The 18,174-nt window shown below is 42.9% G+C and overlaps 1 protein-coding gene across 1 annotated transcript in view; it reads right to left on the reverse strand.

The window, feature by feature from the left end:
* The window catches only part of PTPRT (protein tyrosine phosphatase receptor type T), a 733,605-nt gene that overhangs the window by 75,035 nt on the left and 640,396 nt on the right, over positions 1-18,174 (reverse strand). Inside the window, exons 16-17 of the mRNA XM_063145462.1 lie at positions 10,924-11,072; positions 495-530 (exon numbers count right to left, since the gene is read on the reverse strand). Coding sequence (XP_063001532.1) covers positions 495-530; positions 10,924-11,072 — 185 coding nt within the window. The remainder of the gene's footprint in view (positions 1-494; positions 531-10,923; positions 11,073-18,174) is intronic.

Raw genomic sequence — 18,174 nt, forward strand, 5'->3', positions numbered from 1 at the left:
AAATTGAATCCCATAATGTGTCTCAAATGCTCTTCATCAGGAGGGGCTTAGTACATAAATAAATCTCCATAGATTTTTGTTATACTGAAGGATAGAAAAATGCCCTTAAATTAAGCAACTAAATTAAACCCCTCAAATTTGGGGGGGGGGGGGGAGAGAAAGTGGATTTTAACCCTTTAATTCTCAAACAGAACTGAAGTTCACAGTGCTCTGTGTGTGTGTGTGTGTGTGTGTGTGTAAGGTTATATCATAGTAAACAAGCTTTTAAGAAAAAAGACATCATAAGGTAGCCCAGTTTCTACTCTGTGCATATAGTAAAACAATTATGCTTTCCATTTATGACTTGAAGGGAGATGGTTAGCATTCAAAAGGGTGCTTAACTCTAATAAATCATGTTTTGGAGTATCTTTGCCAATGTTCTATTGAGCCATTTCCAGTAGAATGAATATGTTTTCTCATCAACAGGCTATTGTGCATCATAACAGTTCTCTTACCTAACAGGGTGGTCGATGGAACAGTGTCAGATGATACTTTGAGATGAAATTCCATTTGCGCACAGAACACGGATCAATGGAACCCAACAGAAGGTCAACAGGAGAAAAAAATAAAAGGTGGAAAATAAAATGAAAATACAAGTTAGCTGTTTCCAACATCCCAAAGACTTCTCCGATGCCTTATTTTTGTATCTACAAGGAAATGCGCAAAAGCAAACACAATCAAGAATAAAGTCTGGCATAAGTACCTGAGTAGTAGGAATTCAACAATGATTTGCTCTGAAGGGTTTTGCTTTGGACAGAAAATGAACAAGGAGAGGATGGTGCTAGGTAGGAAAGACATAAGGAAGAGACTTTAGCAATGTATAGAGAGAGAGGTAACAGAACAGGGAGAGAAATGCCTCAGAGAACAGGATAGTATTGAATACATTGGATGTAGCATAATTAAAGGGTTTGGAAGAAAGCATATTCTTTTAGCCATACCAGTAATATGCCTAAATATAATGGGCTCTGGACCCTTTGGGTATGGTTAATATATAGCAGCGAATAGCAACGCAGCAAACGCTGGATGCTTCTGTTCTACCAGCTTCTCCAGCTGGATGACCTTCGAAGGTGTTGGGTTACAATCCCCACCTATCATGGCCATTGGCTGTGCTCGCTAGGGATGATCGGAGTCAAACATCATGTCTGCAGTTTGGGGAGCCTGTGTTACACTATATATGATCCCCCTTTCCAAACCCCACACATACATTTAGAGGCAACTTCAAAATAAGAATATGAAAGAATAAGGTCCATAGCTAGAACCCCATAGGGACAACACAATTTATAGATTACAGTTTACATATATTTAAAAGTAAAAATAGAATGAGGGGGTTCTCCATTAAACACATTTTGGGGTTGTTTTGTTGAAAGAATGCAGAATCTTAATGCGTACACCAAAATACAAATAAACCAGAAGCCTGGCCCTCAAGAAAATGCAACATGAGTTAGCTTGAAATTATGTGAGAAATTGAAGACCAGTTTTCCAGATGTTAAGATTGCAGTGCTGCTCCCTAGAGCTAGAAGTGTCTCATCATCACCGTTCATCAGGCCCATTCCTTTTCCTCCTTTGGGTCCATCCTCATGACCCAAGTTAGTATCAAACTCCCAGGGCCTTGCTAGACGAGGCGTTAGTGCTGTGAGGCCCGGTTGACGCACAGGGGAATCCAGGCCCAGGCCGCACTGAAGCCTGTTTAAAGCTGCCATAAGCAAAATCGCTTATGGCGTGGCTTTTCCGCAGTCCCGGCCTGAGGCCGGGACTGCGGAACGTCTAGCGACTTCCATGGCTTACGAGTAGCCGGGAAAAGCTACGGACTGGGCACAGCAGCGCTGTGCCCATCGGGGCAGGTGGGGATCCGGGGGGGATGGGTGCGGGGAGGAAGGCCGGACCCGGCAGGAGGGGGGGAGAGCAGGCATCAGGGATGGCAAGGGGGGAGGGCGGGTGAGAGAGAGAGCAGCGGGCGCCGCTGCCCGGGCAATGCCCTGCATGGGGGGGTGCGCCGCCGCCCGGGCAAGCGGCGGGCCCCGCCGCCCGGGCAAGCGGCCAAACGGCACCACCAGGGCAAGGCCTGGCATGGGGGGCGGCATTGCCCGGGCAAGCGCCGGGCGCCGCCGCCAGAACAAGAGGGCAAGCGCCGCCACCAGGGCAAGGCCGGGGACAGGAAGGGCGGACGGCACGGGCATCAGGGATGGGGAGGGCAGGGGGGACAGAGTTGGCTGGGGGGATGTCTTGGGGGTCAGGATGGGGGGGCTTCGTTTTTTTAAAAAATGGACTTACCTGGTCCAGAGTCTTCGGGCCGCACGTGGCCCCTTTAAACTTTTTTTAAAAATGGCGGACGCTGCAGGGATCCCGACGTCCCTGCGCGTCCCGCGTCTGGAAGCCGGGGCGGCATGCGCTAACGTCAGCGTGCCGTCGCCCCACCTCCACGCTGGCTCAGCCAGCCTGGTCTAGCAAGGCCCCCAGTCTTTTCATCTTACTTGCATCTTAGCTGCCACCTGACACCTCCCAATTCTCATTCTCATTACTCATACACCTGACCTGATTGCTTCTCCTTTCTTTCACCGACCAGCTAATGTAGAAACTGTGCTACTCTAATGTTCTAAAGCACCCATAAAGAATGGTTTAGTAATTGAAGAGAAAAGGGTGGCAATTTGACTGCAATTTCTTTCAATAACTGCTGGGTGTAGGAAGATGATGAGACAACTAAAACAGTTTACAAGTGAGAATTTGAGTATGCAGGTCAATGGTAAAGGTTATTCCAAGATGAGTGTGTGTATGCTTTAGGTTCTAGTAACCCTGGTTTATAACAGCATTGTTAGCTTTATGTAACCACGTAAGTACACTTTGTAAAACAGTCAACAAAGGGCTATATCTGCATAAATCCCTATAGTGCCTTACAGGTATTGTAAGGTATTGTAGAACTTACATCTATGAAGTGATATTCAAGCAACTTCCTTTCTTGAACAGAGAAGGGCCTTGCAGTGCTAATCCATACTTTCGTAACCTCTAGGCCTGACTACTGTGAAACATTTTATGTGGGGCTACCCTTGAAGACAACACAGAAGCTTCAGCTAGTACAAAAACACTGCTGTGAGTTGTCTATTGGGTGTGGATGATGCAATCAAATTAAACCAATTTTGTTCCAATTGCACTGGCTGTCAATATGCTTCTGGGTTCAGTTGTGCTGCTGATGTGTAGCTTTATAAATCCCTTCATGGCTTGGGCCCCTCAGATCTCAGAAAGCACAACTCTTTAATACTGTGCCTTTGCCAGCTTTGATTTTCTTTTTAGGCCCTGTTCTGAGTTCCAGCTTCCAGGTCCACCCTGCCCTTCAGTTTCTATTTCTCTGAAGCTACGAGCATCTTTGGCCAGGATGATGCTCTATAAGTCTTCCAGTTTTCATTCGGCCTCTGATACTGCTGGCTAACTTTGTTTGCTTTTGTTGTTTTTCTGGTTTTTTAAAATTATTATTATTATTACATTTTTATACCACACAATAGCCGAAGCTCTCTGGGAGGTTTTGTTGTTTCCTGCATTGTTCCTGGCATTGTTATTTTCTATTCTGGTTTCCTGCATTTTTTGTTGTTGCATTATTTCTTATAGTATGCAACCTTGTGTGCCAGAAAGGAGCTAACAAATTATTTTAATAAATAAAGTAAATTAATAAACTTTCCATTGAAGGAGGAGGGGCATTCAATACACTCAGAAGAACTTAGTGGCAAAGCTTCACGTGCTTGGATGCCTTCCCATGAGACAGAACACCTACATATATAAAATTAGCATGGCAAGGAAGCAGGCTGAGTTGGACCCTGCTCTCATGCTAGATTTTTATATGTGGAGATGAATTTTTGTCCTGTGTAGGAGCACTAAACATGTAAACCCCCATCTTTAGACTGAAGGAGTGTTGCTTCAATAAATAAATAAATATGCCAAAATTAAAATGTTAATATATCTTGGTTCTACATGGGCCAGCCAATCTTCAAATTTCATAGTTTGTTCATAGATATCAGGTCATGGAGTGCGTAATCCTTTCATATTTGTTTTCCATTATAAATTTATCTAGAACTTTACCATGACAGGAAATGAGTTAGTGGAAAATTCACAGTACATAATAAAGATGCCGAAATATAAAGTAGAAATTGCTGTTTCATAATACAATATAAAAATAGTTAAAATTCAATATATTTTATTTATTTATTTAAAACATTTATATCCCGCCCTATATCATTAAGATCTCAGAGTGGAGTACAGATAAAAGCATACAGTATAAAACAATAAATATGCACAGTTAAAAACAAATTAAATCATGGAAATTTCAGAAGCCATTTCTGGATCTTCAGAGTTAATCTTACTTATAAATACATAAAAGCTCATCAGAATTACTACACAGTGTGAATAATACTAGTCTAACAGTCACAGGTGATGCATCAAGCCTGCACAAATTATTATTGCATAGAGTTTTTGCGTAAGTGAAGTGTGTAAATAAAGAGACAACACACAGATAATGGATTTAAAATATGGGCCACTTTTATTTGTGATTCTTCAAGAGGTGGAGGCCTAAGCGGGCATCCTATCTTGGCCATCAACATGGCCTTGAAGGGATTGGGTGAGACATTCTTAGCCGAACAGGTGTGGCCTGTATTTCACCACCTCTCAGGCTTCCCTGTCATGGGGTTGGTAGGCCTTTCGGAGTCCCTCGCTCCGTGTTACAAAACTCCGGATGAGTGAGAAAGGTTGGCCTCAGAGGTAAGCCCTATCTCGCCAGCTGTTGCCACAAGGCTCCCAGCTGTGAGACTCAGGCAATACCCCTCACCACTAACAGTGCCAATGAATGCTCACCATTCCTATACTCACCCACGATGCCCGCCAATAACTGCCAAATCAGCGCTCAGCTGGGGTACGCCGCCGAAAATGGGGCCGGCTTCAAAGCAAGCCGCGTGTCCGCGGCCTCGAAGTCTTCGGCGTTGGGCGTTGCCTTGAAGGCCACGCCCTTGCCCCACACCATCCCTAACCTCAGAGCACGGAAGACGTGCTCTCAGAGACTTGCGCCGAAGAGGGCGCTGGGAGGGGCAACACGGGTTTTATACCCGCGCTCCCTCTCCTACAAACAGTGGCACCATGTAGGATGAGCCAATAGGCTTGTCCCCCACAGCATCTCCCCGCCCCCACCTGCAATGGCCTCCGCATGCCCATGTTCCAGGGTGTGCAGGGAACGCATTTATGTTTTTGATTTTAAAAAGGTCAAGCAATTTCTCAAAGAATTGTCCCATGGGAAACTGAATACAAAAGTTTCTGTGTCAGTAAGAATAACAAGGCTGTTTATAACTAGGAAATGGTAAGATTCAGTTGATGGCATTTTACATACCCAACTCACACACTCTACAAGCCTCTTATGGAGCCAGATCTTTTGCTTAACAAAATGATTGTGTATTACTTAGCACATAACTGCACCATCAATTTTAGATTGTACATGTATTGATGTAAACACTGGGCTTTGGAAAGCACAGTCTAAACAATTACATGAAGAACACAAGTTGGCCAGAAAAATACTGAGAGAGAGAGGGACTCTTTTGGTTTGATCTAACTTTACAGAAAACCTAAAACTTACTACTGAATACACAGCAAGGATCACCACATTGAATCACCTAATAGATGCAAAAAACTTACAACTTTTGACAGCAAGCTGTTCTGATTCCCAGTTTATTACTTTAATTAGGGTGGCCATATGGAAAGGAGGGCTGGGCTCCTGTATCTTTAACAGTTGTATTGAAAAGGGAATTTCATCAGGTGTCATTTGTATGCATGCCGCACCTGGTGAAATCCCCTCTTCATCACAACAATTAAAGCTGCAGGAGCCCTGCCCTCTTTTGTAGAGTGACCAGATACAATGGTCACCCTACTTTAATCAACCTTGCAAAATATATGTTTTGTAAGGTCCCAATGATGCTGCCAGGTTGGAGACCCCCACCCACCCACTGCCTTTTGGGGTCCTTCCATGTCCCTCGCTGTTCTCCCTCTCCACTGTCATTTAGTCCCTGTCCCACTCCTGCTCCACTTTTAATCTAGTAGAACGACAGTGATAATCACAATATTCTTTTCCTCCTTCTCCTCTCCCCTCCTCTCCCCACTGGCTGGCTGTGCTGCTGCCTGCAGACATGCACTGTAAAACAAATGCTGCACTGGACAGTCGAGGTCACCTCTGTGCATCATTTTAATTTAAAGTATTTCACCAAATGTGAGAAGGCAGTGAGCTGAACCAATCAGGCACTGCCTTTGGGGGGCATTTTCCTTTTCATTCCTTATATTTCTATATGGCTAATAGCCAAAGCTCTCTGGGTGGTTCACAGCATGATCAAACACAATACAAAGCCTTTAACATTCAGAAATTTAAAACAGTATAAAATGAAGTTAAAAGCAATTGGCAATAAAACTACCAGGACCTGATAAGAAACTGAAATGCCTCCATGTTCAAAAAAAAGATAGGGGACAAGATGGGCACTCCACAGGTCAAGGCTATGGGGTGAATCAGAAGTCCCCAAGCACCACCTTCTGAGACTGTTCATCCAGGAAGAACCACAATCACTGTAACTCCATGCCTCCTGTGCCCAAGACAGATAAATAATCCAGAAGGAAACCATGCCCAATGGTATTGAAAACCACTGAAAGGTCCAAGAGAACCAACAGGGGCACACTCCCCTTGTCCATTCCCTGGCATAAGACACCTAACAGGGAAACCAAGGTAGTTTCCATCCCAAAACTGGGCCTGAAGCCAGACTGAAAAGGATTAAAATAGTCAGCAACACCCAACACTATTGGGGTTATAATCAAGAAAACTATGGGGTGCACACATGCCCCCACAAAAGACCCTGTTATTCCCATTGTCCTTAACTTCCAAGTCTATCCCTACTGAAATTTCTTTACTTTTTAAAAGTTTTATTATTAAATAAAATAAAGAGAGCGAAAGCCCAGTACATATACAAATTCCAAAATTGATAACGTTAAGAGATAGCATGTGTTAATGCAGTGCAGTCCTTAAAATGTGAAGTTGCAATAGCTAAGAAATGGGTTTCCTACTCTTTCCAAAGGATGCTTAGACATGCCAGGTCTGCTTAATCTATAACCCACTGCAAGACAACCCATCAGCATGGTGTCAGTGCAGGAGTAGTGCCTCTGTGCAGAACATATCATTAATGTATCATTGCTCATTTGATACAGTGCTTCACTCATCATGCTCATGGGATGCCAGAGATGAGTTCTCTGTAATGACCTTGCATGTGCCTCATTGGACACTCCAGACACTTGTGGATAATTTTAGCTCCCTGCTCTGATCTTCCCTGTCATCTCTTTTCTTCACTGAGCTGATAACTGTATCCATTTGCTCTGTAAGACACTGGGTGAAATCACAATACCTTCAAAAGAAGATTTTTGATATCACAGAACAGTTTCAAATTCAACACACTCCAGATACTCTGTGTGTGTGTGTGTGTGTGTGTAAGTTATATTTGCAGATTACATAAAAGTAGAAATGACTGCAAACATCTTGAAAGATAGCATTAAAACAAGTGGGACCTGCAACAAAATGTTGCAGTGCATTCCCCTCTCCTTATAGGGGCTCGTCCACATGGGCGCTTTGTAATTTGATTGATTCGGAGTGGCGGCAGGTGAACTACATGACGCAGCTGCTACTCCGATGCAATCCAGGGGCAAAGCCCCAAAGCTGCGCTCTAAAAAAGTCAGCTACTTACCCCGACTTTTTAAAGCTTGGAGCAAGGCTCTGTGCCTCTGCATAGCCTTGTTAAGAAATAAAAGAAAAGAAATAAAGGGGGGTGGAAATCCCAGTAGGGAGGGAGCACCCTGTTCCTCCCTCCTAGTTCCCTCACTTAGCTGTAAATGCGATCCATTGCATTTACAGTTTTTTTTTAAAAAAACAACAACAACACCCAGTCCCATTAGTGCTCGTGTAGGCGGGCGCAGCGGTGGTGTTGGCAAAAAAGCCCGTGACTGCGCTCCTTCTGATGTAGATGGTCAGAAGGCGTGTCAATGCAGCTGAGCCCCAGCTCACGCCACCAGGTGCAGCGTTTGCGACCTTCGTGAAGATGAGGGCTAGGAGTGCACCACCTCAAGGGTCTAGCCTGCCTTCTCTGCCCCCAAACCAATTTTCCAGTTTTCTTTTCAAACTGTCAGTACATCCTGTGGCTACTGAGAATGCGTTGTCCTCATTGGGCTGTTTTTTTTGGGGGGGGAGGGGGAGAATGGGAGTTCTCCCCTTGCATTTTTTTTTAAAAAAGACAAGATTTGTTGTACTTCTGTAGCCCTGAACATCCTGATACATCCTTCCTGCTTCTCAGTGGTCTTGTTTTAGCTCTGCCAGCACTCATTTCCTGGGCTTGCCATTAGAGAAAGTGATGTTTCCACCCCTCATTGATAAACAGAACAGATACATTAAAAAGGTTTTTTTTATTATTTTCTCTGTACTTTCTGGAGAGAAATCTCAATCCTGTATATATCCATGAAGAGAAAGTTACATATGAAATGAGCTGTACCATGTTTATATAGACTGGAGTTTTCTAGCAAGTAGTTAGAGGGGATTCATTTATTTCTACCTAGCATAACAAGGGCAGGGGGAAATAAGTGTTTGTATACTGCCATTTATCCCAGTCTTACAAGCCTGCTATCACACAGCTCAGTCAAAGTTAGCCTTATCTTTTTGCATCTTTCCTGATTCTAGAAGGGAGAATATGTCTAGAGCCATATTCACAAGTATGATTACTTCAGCTTAACAAACAATTGCTTTTGCTGGAAGATGAATTTGACTGATGTGAGAACAGGATTATGGCCCACTCATTAAAGAGCAGTATGACTCCTACATATTGTCCCTGTTTGCATGATCACAACAGCCCCAAAACTGTGACGGGCATTCTTTGGATATTTAAGCCATGCTTTGTTGCGTCATCCAAACCCAGGCAGTGGGGGTTGTGCGAGGGTTAAACAACTGTCGCATAAATTTATAAAAGACCATGGGTTATGCAAGGGTTGTTTAATCCTTGCACTACCTCTGCTGCCATGGTTGCGGTCTGAATATTTTTAATGGCCATCCGCACACGCCAGCATGTGCCACAGCACACACTGGCTTATTTTGATCATGTGAACCAGCCCATTGTGATATAGATATTCCCAAAGAAGGCCTAAGCAACTCTCTTAGGAGTCATCTGCTAATAGTGAAAGAAAGCAGTGGAGAGAAATAAGTATATACTTACATGGCCTTACTGGTTATTTCCATCATTGTGGAAAAGTACCTAAAGCTATTTGCCATTCTTCGTATCAGTTCAGGTGAGGGACAGCTCAAGTGAAAGAGGAAGCAAGTCGAAGTATAATACCTCTAGGATTCACAGACACTGATATGGAGAAATGAATCCATGAGACCACAGGGCTCCTCTGGCATTGGCAGCGTGCCCGGTTTTCTAGCTTTTGTATGCTAAATTGCATCCTCCAACCAAATTGTTTGGACCGTATTGATTAATAACTGAGCCAAGTGTTATTTTGGAGTATGAGATGACAAAAAATAAATCTGAGCAATCATCAGCCATCCGTTCCTCATAACAATAACGTTTCCACTTTTGAAGTCAAATGTGACTGTGTTGGACTTCCTGGGCAATTTCCCACTTAAATATATATTGAATCTACATAATAGCACTGTGGTCACTGTTACCAAATGGCATCCTTCCATCTTAGAGAAAAATCTGAAATCAGTGCACAGCATCCTCAGCTCCACTCCACTGATATGGCACCCCTTCCAATGTAAGAGGAGGAAGCAAAATCCCAAGCATCTCTGAGGCCATAGCTAGATGGGGCGATATCCCAGTTATAGCCCCTGGATCATCCCTGTGCACCCACATGACACACGGGGCATCCCGGGAGCAGGGAGAGACGATCCCTCCCTTGGGCTGGGATATCGCCCTACACTTTAAGCATGCTTTTTCCCAAGACCGCAGAATGTGTGGGCGCACGTCGTGGTTTGTCCCGGCTCCTCGCGAGTAACCGTGAGGAGCCAGGAGCCGGGCACCCGCCCCCCATCAGGGGTGGGGAAAGGGGAGTGGGGAATTTTTTTAAAAAAAATACGGACATTTTGGCGCTCGAGCGCTCATTTTTTAGAAAAAAATCGACAAAATGGCAGTCGCGATGTCCTCTTCCTCCTAGGACATCGCATGCCGTGTGTAAACAGAGGGGGACGATCTCACGATCATAACATCACGAGATCATCCCCCCTCCCTCCCAGAAAACCCATAGGTCTAGCCATGGCCTGAGAGCTGGAATATTACAGGTCCCAGCAGCTGTACAACAACCCAGGCTGCACCTAGTCATGAAGGGAAAAGTTGCTATTTGCATTTCAACATGTGACCTAGAGCTGCAACTGGAGATGGAGCTGCAATTGTTCTGATCAGCTGCAGCAGCATCAACAGCTGCTGAAAGTCCATTGGGCCAAGCAGAACCCCAGCTTCCAGGTGTGCATGGGTGGGGTTACACAACCACAGTGTGGACCATGTCCATAACTGTTCTGCTCAAGCCAGAATTCAATGGGATAGACAGATGCTTCAATTGCTCAGATGCTAAAATGAACCATATTACCAAATTTATTCAAATGATTAGAAAGGCAGAGAGGCCCCTTACCACTTGTAAGAGCTACAGCAGAAAGGGAAATGTTTTAGAGACAGAAGTGAAGACATTTCATTCTCCTAAGTACTGGCATGACTCTCCTTGCCCTTGTATTTAATTTTAAGTCCTTTTTTTTTTACTTCCAAGAGATTCAAGTCTTTTAAATTGCAAAGGCTTCCAAATATATATATATATATATATATATATAGGTACCCATTGCAAACAACTGAAACTTACTGAATCCATTAACATCTTGGCAGCTCGAAGTAAAAGCTTCTTCATTATGAACAGCACTGAGTTTTGCAGAAGTCTTGTCTGAAGCAGCAACAGGCCCCATTTCTCTCTGTGTGCTGCTTTGAGTCTCCTTTTGCTTCTTGGCTAATTTCCTTCAGGATGTTTTGAAGAAGGAAGAAATCATGGTTAGATATTTCCCCCCATTAATCAAATCAAAACAACAACAACAACAACAACAACCCTTTGAAAAAGAATACAGCCCTTTTTGGCTTGAAACAACATGCAAAAGTTGTTGCAAATGTGAAGAAGCATCTTGCATCTCCATTGTAAGTGTTAGCAATGGAGAGCGCATATGCAAACCAGCAATGGCGTGCCATGGAACTTTAGAGCAAACAAAAGTGGGGGCAAGGAAATTAGAATGCAGCAGAATGGGAAAATAATGGAATAATACCAGGCAATCATCTACACCCAGCCTGGAATTGTGTGTTGATAGTTTATGCTAGGTCAACATCTTGCAGCCTAGGACTAAATCAATTCCTGCTGGGAAATGTTGCCTTGTCTCTCCCTCAGATACCAAAGCAGAAGGGGGGAAAGGCAATTGACTGAAGCATTGAGTGGAGTTCGCAAGTTATGGCCTTGTTCTGCTACTTCCTTCCCATGGTAAGCCTCCTGACTAGTTATCAACCAGGAGAGAACATTCAGAAAGGTGGCATTTATGTTACGTTTAAACTGGGTCTTTCATTTTCTATATCCAAGTGGGAATGTAATGAAAAGTCAATCCTGAAGAATTTGTATTTCCTTTTTCCTTGTATTTGTAAAAAAGTTTTCTCTGCTTCCTAACCCATACATTATGTATTCCAGGGCAAAATACATTCTTACTTTGAAACATGATTCACTTGTGAAATTCTCTAGGTTCCATTGCAAACAGGATGATGGATTAGATGGACCCTTGGTGCAGGACTATCATGTTCTTAAAACATGGTGACCATATGAAAAAGAGGACAGGGCTCCTGTATCTTTAACAGTTGCATTGAAAGGGGAATTTCAGCAAGTGTCATTTGTATGCATACAGCACCTGGCGAAATTCCCTCTTCATCAAAACCATTAAAGCTGCAGGAGCTATAGTAGAGTGACCATATACAAAAGAGGGTAGGGCTCCTGCAGCTTTAACTGTTGTGAGGAAGAGGGAAATTCTCCTTTCAATTTAACTGTTAAAGGCACAGGAGCACTGTCCTCCTTTTCATATGGTCACCCTAACTTAAAATGACCTATGAAGTATAATTTAGTAACTTTCTGTGTTTGCCACATTGAGCATTGAGGAGTTCTTTCTAAAGTTGGACGGGCTCATAAAATAAGCACAGTTTATTTTCTGAGCTATTCGGAAGTGAGCCTTGGTGAAGGCTAAGCAGTCGATTTCTGCTAAATACTAGGCTTCAGCTGTTTCCTTGTGGAGGTTCATTTGAGAAGAACTGCTCACCAGAAAAAGATCACCTTGGGTTTTACCACTTTAAAAGCAAATACAAGAAACTAAGCCAAGTGATACCAAAAAAGAAAAGAAAAGAAGCTTGCTTTCTTCCTCTTATACTAACAAACCTAGCTTAATAAAATAAACTTTCACAATGTTATCTCCTGCAGACTAATCTCAATCCATTAAGCTGGCATGTCTGCCTGTGGTGATACAATATTTCACCAATATAGCTGGTAGCACGTTACCCCTACAACATCCATCGTAAGCCATTTTGTGGTGGGACTGCAGATCTTTGAATAATGTTGTTAGTTCCACATAGATAGAATAGGAATGTATCTATCCATAGAGGCAGAGCTGGTTTGAGTGCAATTTGTACTGACTAGGCACCCCAACCTTGCTTTCCTTAAATGGACGGTAGAAGTTACAATAATTTGGTAATAAAAAAGACAGAGCCCACTTTTAATTCATATATCCAGCTACAGAAGATTCACTTTTGTTGTTAAAATATGAACAGATTGTGAATGGCGGCCAAACCTTTGGCATAAACAAGAAACGGTATCCTCTAAAAATGCGCCAACCACCTCCTCTCCCAAGATGAAAGATCCCAATCTTTGCTTCTAGCTGCCAAAAGTATTAAAAAAACAGAGAAGAGTGATCAGCTAAGCTCCTGTTGACATTTGAGTGCTCTGGTCTTCATTCGTATTGGGGTGGGGGGGGGACTCTTTAAAAAATGAACTGTGACTGTCTATAAACCAGCAGTTTGGAAAGATACTGCACAAATCCTCTGCACCAGCAAAGAACTTTGCTCACATGGCTCACATTGATAAGAAAATAAAACAAATAAAAGTAAGGGAGGAAGAGAAAGATTACTGTAAGTAGCGACTTTATGGGCATATTTTCTTTGTTTTTTGAAATCTGAATAATGAAATTAAATTATGTGAAGAATTTTCTTCTTCCAGTAGACTAAATTGATTCACAGGGGGTGGGGAAGACTCTAAATCATGCTTCCCTCTTTAAGTAAAAATTATTTTGATCCTTGTATAGGAAATCCATTTTTTTCAATGATTTCTCAACATGCTCATTTAAACACTGCAAACATTTACAGCCAAACCATGTTGAAAACTGTGGGCTGCAGATATAGCTGTCCTAAGTATTCTAGGACCATAGACTGCCTCTCATGCAGAAATGTCACAACAGAGCTCAAAGTTTAAACCACATTGGAACAAATAAATAAAGTGTGTGCAGTAACCTTATCAACCTCCTGAAAGGGAGATATGGCTCTTATCTGTGATTCCTTCCTGCCCACCTCTCTGGGTGCTACCTTTTGCAGCCATTGGCTGTGAAGCAACAAAGGAGAGCCAAATGCTTTTACTACAGGTTCCCACTGTTGGCTGTGGCCATGAATGTTTCCTCTGTGTGTGTATTGAAATTGTTTGTGGTTTTAAGACCTGCGGTGCAGTTAGATTATTCAGAGCCCCAAATGGATCTGTAGGTATCCGAAGGTTTTTTAGGCAACGTGAGGGCACATTTCATGTTGGTGGACACCTAATCCTAAAAATCAAGGGATGAAAGGACCTGTTTTAAACTTGGCATGACTAAAGCCCTACTTAAGAGCTACCAGGGTGTCAAGTTTCATCTCTTTATCTTTAAAAATGATGGAGATGTATGCATTTTTGTTAATTCTCATTGACAATAATAGTGCGGTTCTCTGAAAATGGAGTGGTTTTCCAACGAGTAATCCGGTAGTGCGGGGAGACAGAACCGCCCTGAAAATTGGGGCAGGAAATCACTTCATCAGAGCTCTGCACTGAATTACAGGGAGGAGCAGACCCGCTCTACACAACCCTAAGAAATACCTAGCAGTGATGTCTTCTTTAAAAACAAAACACTCACTTATGAGCAATAGTAGAATTAAAGGAGGTTCAGGAAAGTAAAAAGGTCTCCCTCAGAGTTTTGAAATAACAGAGCCAGGACTAGATCTACACTAATGGTTCAGGACAGATTAAAGGAAGCAGTTCTTTACACAGCACAGAGTTAAACAATGGAATTCACTAACACAAGACATAGTGATGACCAGCAATTTGGATGGCTTTAAAAGGGGGTTGGATGAATTGAGGAAATCTATTTCAAAATGTTGAAAAGAGGAAAAGAAACACAGTGTTTCACAGTGCAAGTCAATGCATGTTTTACTCAGAAGTAATTCTCATTGGATTTTTGGGGGCTTCCTCTCAGGTAAGTGGGTCGTGGATTGCAGCCTCAGCCTGTTTAACCATCTAGACTGGAAGTCGGGTATTGAGACTAAACTTTTAAAAGCCTATATTGAATTACTTGTTTGACAAACATGATTAGTCAGACCCAATACCATTTCTGTAAACTGCAAGGATAATTTTTGTAAGATGTGTTGAGTCGAAAAGGTAAGATATAAATAATATAAACAAAATCAAAACATAAATGACACACAGGCTATGTTGTGCAAACTCCATTAAAATGAATGGAAATTATACAACCATTCTTAGCAGAGTCAGGTGTACAACCCCAGTCTTGTTGAACATAAAGAAACTCCAATGCACAGATGACCAGTTTGCAGGAAATGTAACTTCCCCCTTTTATTGTAATAGAAGAGACACCTCTAGGTGTGTATTGACTTTGTTTGCACCAAGCTGCTCCTGAAAATGCAACAAATGGGGAAACACCCTATTCCTGATGGAAGCAGTGTTTAGTCCCACAGTTACCTGGTTTGCACATCACACAATGTCTTGGGTTAAATTAACCCAGGATTTGCCAGTCATGAACAAGAGCAAGCCAGCCCAGCAAATTAATAACCTACAATTGTCCCATTCGTAGGCTGTTATCATGGCACCTGAACCTAGACTTCCTGGGTTGTTTGGGGTTTAAACAACCCAGAGTTAACCTACAATTTGTTGTTGCATTAACTTATTATTATTATTATTATTATTATTATTATTATTATTATTATTTATATAGCACCATCAATGTACATGGTGCTGTACAGAGTAAAACAGTAAATAGCAAGACCCTGCCGCATAGGCTTACATTCTAATAAAATCATAATAAAACAATAAGGAGGGGAAGAGAATGCAAACAGGCACAGGGTAGGGTAAACAGGCACTGGGTAGGGTAAAACTAACAGTATAAAGTCAGAACAAAATCAAGTTTTAAAAGCTTTAGGAAAAAGAAAAGTTTTTAGCTGAGCTTTAAAAGCTGCGGTTGAACTTGTAGTTCTCAAATGTTCTGGAAGAGCGTTCCAGGCGTAAGGGGCAGCAGAAGAAAATGGACGAAGCCGAGCAAGGGAAGTAGAGACCCTTGGGCAGGTGAGAAACTTGGCATCAGAGGAGCGAAGAGCACGAGCGGGGCAATAGTGTGAGATGAGAGAGGAGAGATAGGAAGGAGCTAGACAGTGAAAAGCTTTGTGGGTCAACAGGAGAAGTTTATATAGGATTCTGAAGTGAATTGGAAGCCAATGAAGAGATTTCAGAAGCGGAGTTACATGGTCAGAGCGGCGAGCCAAGAAGATGATCTTAGCAGCAGAGTAGTGAACAGAAACCAATGGACTGATGTGAGAAGAAGGAAGGCTAGTGAGAAGAAGGTTGCAGTAGTCTAAACGAGAAATAACCAATGCATGAACAAGAGTCTTGGCAGAAGAGACAGACAAAAATGATCGAATCCTGGCAATATTATACAGGAAAAAAACGACAGGATTTAGCTACTGCCTCAATATGAGGAATAAAGGAGAGCGAGGAATCAAATATAAAGCCAAGACTACGAGCTTCCTTGACTGGAGTAAGTGTAACATCATTGACAGTAAGAGAGAATGAGAGATGTTGAGAAGGTTTAGGAGGAAAAACAAGCAATTCAGTCTTTGCCATATTAAGTTTCAAACGACGATGAAGCAACCAAGCTGAGATATCTGAAAGACATGCCGAGATACGATCGTGAACATCAGGAGAAAGATCCGGAGATGAAAGATATAATTGTGTATCATCGGCATACAGATGATATTGGAGGCCATGAGATCGAATAAGATTACCCAAGGGCAACATGTATAAAGAAAACAACAACGGACCAAGCACCGAGCCTTGCGGAACCCCTACTGAAAGGGGAAAAGAGGAGGACGAGCTGCCATTAGCCAACACGCTGAAAGAGCGACCCGCTAGATAGGAGGCAAACCAGTTATAGACAGAGCCACAAAATCCAAGGTCATGAAGGGAATCTAAAAGAAGATCATGATCAACCGTGTCAAAGGCTGCAGTTAGATCAAGGAGAATAAGAACGGAATAATGGCCTTTAGACTTGGCAGTAAGAAGATCATTGGTAATCTTAGCAAGGGCTGTTTCAGTGGAATGCAAAGGACGGAATCCAGATTGAAAAGGATCCAGAGCAGAGTTACTAGAAAGAAAATCAAGACAACAAGAGTAGACCACACGCTCCAGGATCTTTGAAACAAACGGCAACAAAGAGACAAGTCGGTAGTTAGACAGAGATAGCCTATCAAGAGTAGGTTTCTTGAGAATAGGAGAGACTGTAGCATGTTTAAAAGCAGAAGGAAATGAACCAGAGGACAGAGAAAAATTAATAATATGAAGCAAGGAAGGGAGGATAGCAGGGATAAGATTAATAAAGATGCGAGAAGGAATCGGATCACAAGAACAAGTGGAAGGCTTCGAAGAGCGCAGTATTGTAGACAGTTCATCAGCTGAGACCGAAGGAAACACAGAGAAATTTGCAGGAGGAACTGACAGATGAGGAACAGGAACTGGAAGAGGAGCAGAGCTGGCCAGATCAGAGTGAATAGTTTGGATTTTAGCATTGAAAAAAGAGGCAAAGTTATTAGCAGACAGAGAGGCGGGGAGAGATGGTGGATTAGGCTTCAGAAGAGAATTGAAGGACGCAAAGAGCCGCTGAGGATGCCTAGCATTTGACTGGATCAACGTTGAGTAATACTGCTGTTTGGCCAATGAAATGGCAGAAGAGAAAGAGGAGAGTACAAATTTGTAATGGACAAAGTCCGCCCAGTCCCTGGTCCTACGCCAAAGGCGTTCAGCTGCCCGGGAACAAGAGCGAAGGTAGCGGAGGAAAGAGGTGAGCCACGGTTGGGGTTGAGAGGGGCGAACTATCCGAGTTGTAGATGGAGCAAGATTATCAAGAGTTGCAAATAAGGAGGAATTAAAGAAGGAGACAGCTGAGTCCAAGGAGACAGCCGAAAAGACAGAAGGAAGAGAGGAGGCTAGAGACTGAGAAAAAGCTTCATAATTGATAGATTGCAAGTCACGACAAGAGCGAGAAGCGGGACGTGAAGGAGGAGGATTATGAGTAATATTGAAAGAAACTAGGTGATGATCTGACAACGGAAAGTGAGCAGGAGAAAAGTCCAAAACAGAGCAATTCCGAGTGAGAACAAGATCCAGACAGTGTCCAAGGGAATAAGTGGGTACATCAGACCAAAGCTTAAGATCATAAGAGGAAGATAATGAGTGAAATCGTAGAGCTGCAGCGTCTTGAGGGACATCCACATGAATATTGAAGTCACCCAAAATAAGAGTAGGACAGTTATCAGAGAGGAAAAAGGACAGCCACGAATCAAAATCAGAGATAAATTTTGAGGACGAGCCTGGGGGGCAATACAGAACTGCAATCCGCAGTCGCAATGGAGTGAAAAACCTCACCACATGTACCTCAAAGGAGGAAAAACAATATGAAGGTGGAATGGAAAGAGGCTGGAACTGGCACAAACTAGATAATAAAAGACCCACACCACCACCCCGACC

Source organism: Elgaria multicarinata, chromosome 1 (assembly GCF_023053635.1).
Source record: "Elgaria multicarinata webbii isolate HBS135686 ecotype San Diego chromosome 1, rElgMul1.1.pri, whole genome shotgun sequence".
In the NCBI taxonomy this organism is placed as follows: domain Eukaryota; kingdom Metazoa; phylum Chordata; class Lepidosauria; order Squamata; family Anguidae; genus Elgaria; species Elgaria multicarinata.